This window comes from Gekko japonicus, unplaced genomic scaffold (genome assembly GCF_001447785.1).
Source record: "Gekko japonicus isolate JY-2015 unplaced genomic scaffold, Gekko_japonicus_V1.1 scaffold2807, whole genome shotgun sequence".
NCBI lineage: Eukaryota > Metazoa > Chordata > Lepidosauria > Squamata > Gekkonidae > Gekko > Gekko japonicus.
This window is the reverse complement of record NW_015160309.1, coordinates 10990-22447: the sequence shown is the minus strand read 5'-3', so window position 1 is coordinate 22447 and position 11458 is coordinate 10990. Positions and strand designations below refer to the sequence as shown.

At 51.7% G+C, this 11458-nt stretch overlaps 1 protein-coding gene across 1 annotated transcript in view; it reads left to right on the top strand.

Annotated features, from left to right (window-relative positions):
• Positions 1 to 634: 634 nt before the first annotated feature.
• The window catches only part of LOC107114944 (histone deacetylase 6-like), a gene marked incomplete at its 3' end in the record, with an annotated part of 20247 nt that continues 9423 nt past the window's right edge, over positions 635 to 11458 (top strand). The window contains exons 1-8 of the mRNA XM_015416555.1: positions 635 to 832; positions 1319 to 1359; positions 1448 to 1544; positions 2796 to 2893; positions 4085 to 4189; positions 10249 to 10317; positions 10415 to 10541; positions 11182 to 11247. Coding sequence (XP_015272041.1) covers positions 635 to 832; positions 1319 to 1359; positions 1448 to 1544; positions 2796 to 2893; positions 4085 to 4189; positions 10249 to 10317; positions 10415 to 10541; positions 11182 to 11247 — 801 coding nt within the window. The remainder of the gene's footprint in view (positions 833 to 1318; positions 1360 to 1447; positions 1545 to 2795; positions 2894 to 4084; positions 4190 to 10248; positions 10318 to 10414; positions 10542 to 11181; positions 11248 to 11458) is intronic.

Below are 11458 nucleotides of genomic sequence, written 5' to 3'. Positions count from 1 at the left end.
GTCTTAGGAATAATGCTCCCTCTAAGCTGTGGAGTCTTGTGAGCAAAAATTCTACTGTGTGAGCTGCTGGCATTGAAGTTGTGAGTGAGCGATTTGGCTACTGCATGAATTCGTTTGCTCTGGAGCCCTCCCTTCCTGAGCCGAGACAAACATGTGTGAGCCGGAGGCTAAAGCACTGTGAACTAGCTCACACTAACGCAGCTTCGAGGGAACACTGCTTGGAAGCCTTCCCACCACCCCTGACTTTCAAGACTAAGTTCCAATCTCAGCCTCATCCCGACCCGGCTCCCTATGACCATAACACGCAACGTTCATCTCTCCTCCTCTTCCCTTGTAATTCCACTTCGTTTCCACCCATTCTGGCCACCTCTCCCTCGCTTTTTCCGGCGGCCGTTAAAAGTGTTCAAACTCACTCAGTTCTCTCCTCCCCCCCTCCCCGGAATGGTGTCCCTCCCTGTTGCCTGTCTTGCTGTCATCTTAACCTGTCAGATTAAAGGACTGGGATCTAGGTAACGATTACTACCCTGCCTCTAATCGGACACCGTTGGACCCCGCCTCGGCCCAAGAGGCATCGGTTGCGTCTGTGTGTGCGTTTCGCGTTGGGGCGGGCGCTCTCTCTTCCCTTGTTTTCAGGATGGGATTTGCCCCCTCTGTTCATTCCCCTCCCTGCACCCTTTTGGACCGCCTGCAGATCGAACGTGTTTTGGTCCCACACCCCGTACCACCAGCTTCTTCTTTCTCCTCTAGCTTTCCAGAGTGCCCAGAAAGGTTGGTGGCCATATGGGAGAAGCTGCTGGAATGGGAGCTGCTGGAGCGTTGCGTCCCAGTGACGGTGAGAGGGTGGGAGAGAGCAAGACCCCCACCCCCACCCCCGACGGTTTTTAATCCCTCCTGCCTTAGAAGGAGAATGGGGAACTAGCAGGAGGACGAGAAATCTGGCTCCTTTTCCCACGGCCTGAGGTTGAGAGCCAGTTTGGTGTAGTGGTTAGGAGCACGGACTCTAATCTGGGAGAACTGGATTTGATTCCCCAATCCTCCACTTACAGCTGCTGGGTGACCTTGGGTCAGTCATAAGTTCTTTCAGAGCTGTTCTCTCAAGGTCAGCCGGACCTAACCTCACAGGGTGTCTGTTGTGGGGAGGGGAAGGGAAAGGAGTTTGTAAGCTGCTCTGAAACGCTCTTCTTCTTCCTTTACCTCACAGGGTGTCTGTTGTGGGGAGGGGAAGGGAAAGGAGTTTGTAAGCTGCTCTGAAACTCCTTTGGGTAGTGAAGGGCGGGGTAGAAATCCAGTCTCTTCTCTTCTTCTTCCTCCCTTGCAGGCTCGCGAAATCACTGAGGAGGAGATCCTTTTGGCTCACAGGTGAAGGCGGCTGTTGGAGGGCTGGGATGTGAACTGGGGAGGGGTGAGGGCTGCCCTTCCCAGCTGACCTCTTGCTTTTTCCTAACAGTCAGGAGTACCTGGCCCTAATGAAATCCACCGAAACGATGAGCGAGGCTGAGCTGAGGTCTCTGTCGGACACCTATGATTCCGTCTACCTTCACCCGGTGCGTACCCTCAGGACTGTGTGCACAAGCTGTTTTGGCATAGTGGTTAAAGAGTGGCAGACTCTAAACTGGAGAACCGGGTTTGATTCCCTACTCCTCCACATGCAGCCAGCTGGCATGACCTTGGGTCAGTCACAAGTTCTCCCAAGAGCTGTTCTCTCAGAGCTCTCTCAGCCCCACCTACCTCACAGGGTGTCTGTAGTGGGGAGAGGAAGGGAAAGGAGATTGTAAGCCTCTCTGAGACTCCGAGTGAAGGGCAGGGTATGAATCCAATCTCCTCCTCTTCCTCCTTGGAAGGCGGAGATCGGACATGTGGAATCTAGCATTTTTGCCCCCAAAAACCTCTAGCCCTCACACAAAAGCTTATACCCAGAATTAAACTTTGTTGGTCTCAAAGGTGCCACTGGACTCAAACTTTTGTGCCATTAAAATCTATATGAAGAAGAAAATACATGTCAGTAAATCGACATTGTACCTCAGTGGACTCTGGCAGCCGTACAGAATTGGGCAACTCTGTCGAGGTTTCAGATTCACGGTCTGCAAGAGGAAAGGGGGTATGACATTCCTCCAATATCCCCAGGGGTTTTTTGGGGGGAGGATGGGTGCAATTAAATGTGTATCTAAGTTCATTTCGGAAGGGGCAGTGCAGCAGCGCCCATCCCACTGTTTCCGTTTCCCCAGTGGCAGAAGGGCATAAGCACTCCTGAAAGGGCACACCACAACCTGAAGTTGAGAATGTTAGATTCTGCATCTGCTACCAGACATATTCTGACTGTATTATGTGTTGCCTTAGACGATTCAGTTTGGTGTAGTGGTTAAGTGTGCGGACTCTAATCTGGGAGAACCGGGTTTGATTCCCCACGCCTCCACATGCAGCTGCTGGTGTAACCTTGGGTCAGTCACAAGCTCTCCCAGAGCTGTTCTCTCAAGGGCAGTCCTCGAAAGAGCTCTCTCAGCCCCACCTACCTCACAGTGTGTCTGTTGTGGGGAGGGGAAGGGAAAGGCGCTTGTAAGCCGCTCTGAGACTCTGTTGGGTCTTCTTCTTTTTTCGCAGCGCAGAGCGAGCGCATTGAGCTGCTTGGTTGTTTCTCCCTTCCCAGAATGGGAAGACTAGAAGACCTATCAGGGTTCACTCAGGATATTGGTGGGGATGTGGGGAATTCCGTTTCACCGTACAGGAGGGGAAGCTTGTCACTCAGGTGGAAGATACCCGGTCTAACTCGGTTCTCTCTCTTTTCTGTCCCGCCCAAGAACTCCTACCGCTGTGCCTGCCTCGCTGCTGGTTCCGTCCTGCAACTCGTAGAGAAAGTGCTGACTGGGGAGCTCCGGAATGGGCTGGCATTGGTCAGGTATGACAAGAACATCAGAACAGCCCTGCTGGATCAGACCAGTCTTCAGTCTAGTCCAGCATCCTATCTCTCACAGTGGCCAACCAGTTACTCATAAGAAAATAAGAAGAGCCCTGCTGGGTCAGAGCAGAGGTCCATCTAGTCCAGCATCCCATCTCACACAGTGGCTAACCAGTTCCTCTGGAGGGCCAACAACAGGGCATAGAGGCCGAGGCCTTCATAAGAACATCAGAAGAGCCCTGCTTGGTCAGACCAGTGAGGGCCCTTCTAGTCCAGCATCCTGCCTCACACAGTGTCCAGCCAGTTCCTCTGGAGGGCCAACAACAGGGCAGAAAGGCCAAGGCCTTCATAAGACCAGTTCCTCTGGAGGGCCAACAAGAGGGCATAGAGGCCGAGGCCTTCATAAGAACATCAGAAGAGCCCTGCTGGGTCAGACCAGTGAGGGCCCCTCTAGTCCAGCATCCTGCCTCACACAGTGTCCAGCCAGTTCCTCTGGAGGGCCAACAACAGGGCAGAAAGGCCAAGGCCTTCATAAGAACATCAGAAGAGCCCTGCTGGATCAGCAGTGAGGGCCCCTCTAGTCCAGCATCCTGCCTCACACAGTGGCCAGCCAGTTCCTCTGGAGGGCCAGCAACAGGGCAGAAAGGCCAAGGCCTTCATAAGAACATCAGAAGAGCACTGCTGGATCAGAGCAGTGAGGGCCCCTCTAGTCCAGCATCCTGCCTCACACAGTGGCCAGCCAGTTCCTCTGGAGGGCCAGCAACAGGCCAGAGAGGCCGAGGCCTTCCCCTGATAGGAACATCAGAAGAGCCCTGCTGGATCAGACCAGAGGTCCATCTAGTCCAGCATCCTGTCTCGCACAGTGGCCAACCTGTTCCTCTGGAGGGCCAACAATAGGGCACAGAGACTGACGCCTTCCCCTGATGTTGCCTCCTGGCTCTGGGATTAAGAGGTTTGCTGCCTCTGAACATGGAGGTTCCCCTCTGTCACCATGGCTAGCCACTGATAGATCTCTCCTCCATGAATCTGTCTACTCCCCTTTTTCAGCTGTTTATGCCTGTGGCCATCACTACGTCCACTGGCAGCGAATCCCACAGTTTAATTGTTGTGTAAAGAAGTATATCCCCTCGTGGCTGCCTTACAGCCTTCCTATACATTTCAGGGTTGGCTAACATCTCTTTTGGGTTTCAGGCCGCCTGGACACCACGCCCAGCACGACAAGATGGATGGCTACTGTATGTTCAACAACGTGGGCATCGCGGCCCAATACGCCCGGCAGAAGTTGGGGGCGGAGCGGTGAGTGATGTGGGCCTGGATCGCACCCTTGGGTTTGGCAGCAGGTATCCTCAAGCTTCTGTGGTCCTGGCGCAGTGGTATCTGTCGAAAAGGTCTCCCTGCTCAACCCGGGCTAAAGACCTTATCGCCAAGAGGCTGGCTAGCTCCAACTTAGAAAAAGTGTTGGAAACACCTGGGCACCTCCAACATTGGTAGTCTGCCACCAGTCTTTCTATGTCCCTTCAGCTAGTAGCCAAAGGACAAACTCCTCACCTTCCCGGGATTACCTAGGGAGTCCTCCCTGCGAGGTTGGCTTTCAGTAGGAAACCCACCAAAGTTACTATTATGGTAGTGGACCGCCAATGTAGGCACTGGCTTTCTTATTGCAGCTGTAGAGACAAAGAGCCAGAGTTTAATATTTAAAATATAATTTTATTAAGGTGCAAGGAGTTATTAAGGTGCATAGAAATTACTTAAATACTGTGAGGAAAGAATACAATGAAACTAGAGATTAAGGGGCCTACTAGACACTTTAAATCCTTGGTTTCTAAAAGACAAGATGTTGTGCATTCAAAGTTCTGGGTCCAAAGCAATGCCCCCTCTAAGCTGTGGAGTCTTGTGAGCAAAAATTCTACTTTGTGAGCCACGGGCATTGAAGTTGTGAGCGAGAGATTTGGCTACTGCATAAATTAGTTTGCTCTGGAGCCCTCCTTCCTGAGCGAAGGCAAAAATGTGTGAGCCAAAGGCTAAAAAAGCTGTGAGCTGGCTCACGCTAACTCAGTTTAGAGGGAATACTGGTCCAAAGCAACTCTTCTCCAGAGTCCCAAAAGCTGAGCTGGTCAGCTTCAGCAACAGAGTCTCAAGATGTCCAAAAGTGAGCAAGACAGTGCCAGCATGTCAGTGCAACATGCAGGCACCATCAAACCCCCAGGATAAGACTTCAATATGGAGGATTTATTGTCTGAGTCCTAGACTGTTGCTAGGCCTTTACACCAATCAGGGTCCAGGCAATATCCTATACCTACAGGTAGGCCAATCAGGGCCAGGTTACTTAATTGGTTCTCTGTCCATGTCGGAAGGGAAGCTCCACTCCCGCCTCCCACAGGGCTAATTGAACGGAATGTTAATTGGGAGAGCTAAGCTGGAGAAGAACATCTGATCTTGGAGGTGCAAGGCCACGCTGTTCTCTTCCCAGCACGGACTGTGTGAAACTCTGGAGACAGAGACAAACGATTTCAGCAAAAAGGCCTCAGCCAGGCTGAACCGAACTTTTCCGAGCAGAACTCCATCTTGAATGGACCCAAATCCTTGACAGTCTCGCTCAGCGGCTCACGAAGAGCCGCGTTTGCAATGGCCCTCAACCAAAAGGGTCCGTATTTCCTTCCGGCCCTGGCACGAGGCCTGTACCTCAGGAAGGCTCACGGTTTCCCCTGGCAGCAGCTGTTTCAAGGTGGGAAGGGAACCACCTGTCAACCACAAGCCCCACTAGGTAAGGGCCTCGGCCACCTACCTGAATCATGGGGCGAGTGCTGTATTGGGAAACGGTGCTCAGAAGAGCCACAGGGGGGCATGTCAGGGAGCTGCAGGGGCCTCTGGAGCCACTGAGCTGTCCTAGCGAAACGCGTGAAGGTTGCGTTCTTCAGCTGATCCTTCACTGCTCTGAGGAGGGAGCCCAGCAGTGGAGCTGCTGTTGCGGAACTTCTTGGTATTTGCAGAAATTTGGACCGATTGTTCAAGAGCAACGTAGTTATTCTAGGTAACCAGTAAGCAGCGCCATGCCAGGTGAACAGGGTTCCCTCAGAGATGATTGATCAGTTCTTCACAGCCATTGCCTATTTGGGCATCTCTCTGATCTTTTCTCTGTGAATTCCTCTTCATAGAATCATAGAGTTGGAAGGGACCTCCAAGGGTCATCTAGTCCAACCCCCTGCACAAGGCAGGAAATTCACAAATACCTCTCCCTCCACACACCCAGTGATTGCTGTTCCATGCCCAGAAGATGACAAAAAAACCTTCAGGATCTCCAGCCAAACTGGCCTGGAGAAAAATTGCTTCCTGACTCCCAAAGTGGTGATCCGCATTTCCCTGGGCGCGTAAGAAAGGGCCACGAGAACTAAGCACTGAGGCAACCCTACCTGCCCTCCCTCTCATGATCTGCTGAAATTCACAGAATCAGCATTGCTTCCCACATCTCTAATTGTACTTTTGTTTCCCTTTCTGTTGACGGGGTTGTGAATTCCTGTGTCCCATTCAGCTACTGCCTTTCCTCAGACCAACGAATCCTAGGAATACTATGGGCTAACTCTCTTAAATCATCCGCTTGGAGCTCAGGATCTACGGCAGTGAAAGTTGAATTAAAAAGGAGGGCCAATGGAAAGTGATCACTTTCAGGCCGACCAATCACTGAGAATGCTCTCACCTCGTCCCAAAGCGACGATGAGATCATTATATAATCAATTACACTGCTTCCTCGGGCCGAAGCAAACGTATAATCCCCAGGAGAGTCAAAGGGAGGTAGACCGTTTAAAATAATTAAATTAAATCTCAAAGTGAGGAGGGCAAGCTGAATGCCCGCTTCATTAATAAATGAGTCTTTGGAGCATCTTAGGTTGAAAAGGCATCCTGATGGTGTATCGTCAGGATTAATACCTATTCTATCAGCCAGTTCTGCCCCACTATGCCCTATTCTTGCATTAAAGTCTCTGACCAAGATAATTTCCCTGGTCGGCTCATCCTGTTCTAGATGTTCCAAGAACTCGCTTAAACACTCAGTGGTATCTGTCGAAAAGGTCTCCCTGCTCAACCCGGGCTAAAGACCTTATCGCCAAGAGGCTGGCTAGCTCCAACTTAGAAAAAGTGTTGGAAACACCTGGGCACCTCCAACATTGGTAGTCTGCCACCAGTCTTTCTATGTCCCTTCAGCTAGTAGCCAAAGGACAAACTCCTCACCTTCCCGGGATTACCTAGGGAGTCCTCCCTGCGAGGTTGGCTTTCAGTAGGAAACCCACCAAAGTTACTATTATGGTAGTGGACCGCCAATGTAGGCACTGGCTTTCTTATTGCAGCTGTAGAGACAAAGAGCCAGAGTTTAATATTTAAAATATAATTTTATTAAGGTGCAAGGAGTTATTAAGGTGCATAGGTAAAGGTAAAGGTTCCGAAACTAGAGATTAAGGGGCCTACTAGACACTTTAAATCCTTGGTTTCTAAAAGACAAGATGTTGTGCATTCAAAGTTCTGGGTCCAAAGCAATGCCCCCTCTAAGCTGTGGAGTCTTGTGAGCAAAAATTCTACTTTGTGAGCCACGGGCATTGAAGTTGTGAGCGAGCGATTTGGCTACTGCATAAATTAGTTTGCTCTGGAGCCCTCCTTCCTGAGCGAAGGCAAAAATGTGTGAGCCAAAGGCTAAAAAAGCTGTGAGCTGGCTCACGCTAACTCAGTTTAGAGGGAATACTGGTCCAAAGCAACTCTTCTCCAGAGTCCCAAAAGCTGAGCTGGTCAGCTTCAGCAACAGAGTCTCAAGATGTCCAAAAGTGAGCAAGACAGTGCCAGCATGTCAGTGCAACATGCAGGCACCATCAAACCCCCAGGATAAGACTTCAATATGGAGGATTTATTGTCTGAGTCCGACTGTTGCTAGGCCTTTACACCAATTAGGGTCCAGGCAATATCCTATAGCTACAGGTAGGCCAATCAGGACCGGATTATTTAATTGGTTCTCTGTCCATGTCGGAAGGGCAGTGGGGTGAACTTCAGCCCACTCCACTCCCGCCTCCCACAGGGCTAATTGAACGGAATGTTAATTGGGAGAGCTAAGCTGGAAAAGAACATCTGATCTTGGAGGTGCAAGGCCACGCTGTTCTCTTCCCAGCACGGACTGTGTGAAACTCTGGAGACAGAGACAAACGATTTCAGCAAAAAGGCCTCAGCCAGGCTGAACTGAACTTTTCCGAGCGGAACTCCATCTCGAATGGACCCAAATCCTTGACAGTCTCGCTCAGCGGCTCACAAAGTGCCGCGTTCTCCATCTCGAATGAACCCAAATCCTTGACAGTCTCGCTCAGCGGCTCACGAAGAGCTGCGTTTTCAGTGGCCCTCAACCAAAAGGGTCCACATTTCCTTCCGGCCCTGGCATGAGGCCTGTACCTCAGGAAGGCTGCTGCCAGGTTTGCCCTGGCAGCAGCTGTTTCAAGGTGGGAAGGGAACGGCCTGTCAACCACAAGCCCCACTAGGTAAGGGCCTCGGCCACCTACCTGAATCATGGGGCGAGTGCTGTATTGGGAAACGGTGCTCAGAAGAGCCACAGGGGGGCATGTCAGGGAGCTGCAGGGGCCTCTGGAGCCACTGAGCTGTCCTAGCGAAACGCGTGAAGGTTGCGTTCTTCAGCTGATCCTTCACTGCTCTGAGGAGGGAGCCCAGCAGTGCCGCAGGGGCCTCTGGAGCCACTGAGCGAGTCCTGCTGTCCTAGCAAAACGCGCGAAGGTTGCGTTCTTCAGCTGATCCTTCCACTGCTCTGAGGAGGGAGCCCAGCAGTGGAGCTGCTGTTGCGGAACTTCTTGGTATTTGCAGAAATTCGGACCGATTGTTCAAGAGCAACGTAGTTATTCTAGGTAACCAGTAAGCAGCGCCATGCCAGGTGAACAGGGTTCCCTCAGAGATGATTGATCAGTTCTTCACAGCCATTGCCTATTTGGGCATCTCTCTGATCTTTTCTCTGTGAATTCCTCTTCATAGAATCATAGAGTTGGAAGGGACCTCCAAGGGTCATCTAGTCCAACCCCCTGCACAAGGCAGGAAATTCACAAATACCTCTCCCTCCACACACCCAGTGATTGCTGTTCCATGCCCAGAAGATGACAAAAAAACCTTCAGGATCTCCAGCCAAACTGGCCTGGAGAAAAATTGCTTCCTGACTCCCAAAGTGGTGATCCGCATTTCCCTGGGCGCGTAAGAAAGGGCCACGAGAACTAAGCACTGAGGCAACCCTACCTGCCCTCCCTCTCATGATCTGCTGAAATTCACAGAATCAGCATTGCTTCCCACATCTCTAATTGTACTTTTGTTTCCCTTTCTGTTGACGGGGTTGTGAATTCCTGTGTCCCATTCAGCTACTGCCCTGAGCACCCTTAAGAAACATCAGTGCTACAGAAGCCATTTGCTTTCACTGCCCTGCTACCTTTTCCAATGACTCCTGAGAACGCAAGAGAGAGGCAGGATTCTAGGAAAGCGATTCTTGCCCTCTTGTAGAATTTCATCTCCCAGACGTCCTTTGAGGGATGTCATGAACACTGCGGATTTGATGGCCTCATCTCTTTCCCAAAGCTGAGCTATGTTAAAGCTCTACCCCCCCAGGCCCATAGCCAGGATTTTGTGGCTTGTAGGGCACATTTTTTTCTGGTGGGGCTGAAGGTCTCAGTGCAGAAAAGCCATTTAGCCAATAGAAAACTGTGACCAGGATAGATCTCTGCATTGCAAGCTGTCAACCACTTTTGATGACAGTCCTCAGCTGCTGCAAGTTAATCACTTCCGTCAGTCTAAGCAACCGTTCTGAGAACAAGCCGGCTGGTGGGGGCGATCACTTCTAGAGTCAAGAGAGCTAACATTTGGGCAGAAAAGCTCTCTGAAAGGAAACCAGTTTCTTGACACAGAGATAGAAGGGATCCTAGAGGTCACCTACTCCAACCCCCTTGCTCAGTGAGGGAATTAGTCAACTACAGCATCCCACTCTGCTTATTTATTTATTTATTTTATTACTTTCGGCTTCTACCCCGCTCGAACCCCCTAGGGGGTCTCTGAGCGGCTTACAGTTACTCTGTTAGCCCTAACTATGGCCACATCTGAATTGGGGTGGGGACTGCCCTACCAGCACCCTGTTGATGGCGCTGTTGTTCTTCTTGATCTTAGTTCGGCATCTCGGCCCATTGCTGGCTCGGCTCCCTCCAGATTGAAAAATAATTTACAGGAGAAATTCTTGTGGGGCTGTGCCTTTAAGAAAGGGGGCAGAACCCCCCTAAAACCCCACTGCAGCTATGGGCCTGCTGCCCCCCAACCTAATTTTTTACATTTTCTCTCGTTTCCAGGGTGCTTATTGTGGACTGGGATGTACATCACGGACAAGGGACCCAGTATCTTTTTGAGGACAATCCCAGGTGTGGAACGAAGGGGTGGCTCTGAATGGGGTGACAAGGGGGGTGGGTGGGTTGCAGAGGAAGGACGGCACTCATCGCCGTACCTTCTCTTTCCCAGCGTCCTTTATTTCTCCGTCCACCGCTACGAAGAAGGCAGCTTCTGGCCCCACCTCCCAGAATCCAACAGCGACGCCGTGGGCAGAGGCCGGGGAGAGGGCTACAACATCAACGTGGCCTGGAACCAGGTAGGAAGAAGCTCCGGCGTAGTCGTGCGGAACCCTCGGTGTTTCCCGTGCCCCGTCTTGACACTGCGGATGCAAGGAGGAAGATGTGTTCTGACTGGACGATGGCTCAGGCTTGGCTCCGGGTTCAAACCCCAGTTTACTTGCAGCCTCAGGGGAAAGCTTCCAGGTCGATCCTGACCGAGCCCCCCCGCCCCCTTTGCATAGATCTCTCTTTGTGCCACAGTTTCCATCTATGTATCCCTCGGGTTTTTTTACTCCATCCTCCCTCCAAGAAGCGGCTTGCTCTTGTTTCCCCTGCCCCGCCCCCTTTCCTTTCTTTCACGATATTCCCATGATGCTGTTAGGCTAAAGGACCGTGCCCGGCCAGTGGCTACCCATTGCCCTTCATGGACGGCGGTGGGGGTGTGGAGAGGAGATTGTTCCCTGGTCTCCCGAGTCCTCGCCTAAAACCCTAACCACAGAACAACGTTGGGTATCCCCCCCGAGGAGGAATTCCCTTCCCTTCTGGGGGCACATACTCCTCCTTTGCCCGGCACCTGTGTGTGAGCTTGCATGAGCGTGCACGTGTTGCGTATTCTCAATAAGTTCTTGCAGGCTCGGAGTCTCTCAAGAGCCGACCCTGCTCTGTCGTTCCCTCTAGACAGGAATGCGAGACGCTGACTACCTCTCTGCCTTTTTGCACATCCTCCTGCCCGTCGCCTTCAAGGTAAGGAGCGTGAAACGGATGGCGCGGCCGTTGCCTGTTCCAAAGACCATGCAGGCTACTACTAAACAACTCGCAGAGTTACTTGGGTAAATGATTAGGAGTGTGCAGATGCTGGGTGACCTTGGGCCAGTCACAAGTTCTCTCAGAGCTGTTCTCTCAGGAGCAGTCCTCTGGAGAGCTCTCTCAGCCCCACCTACCTCACAGGGGTAGG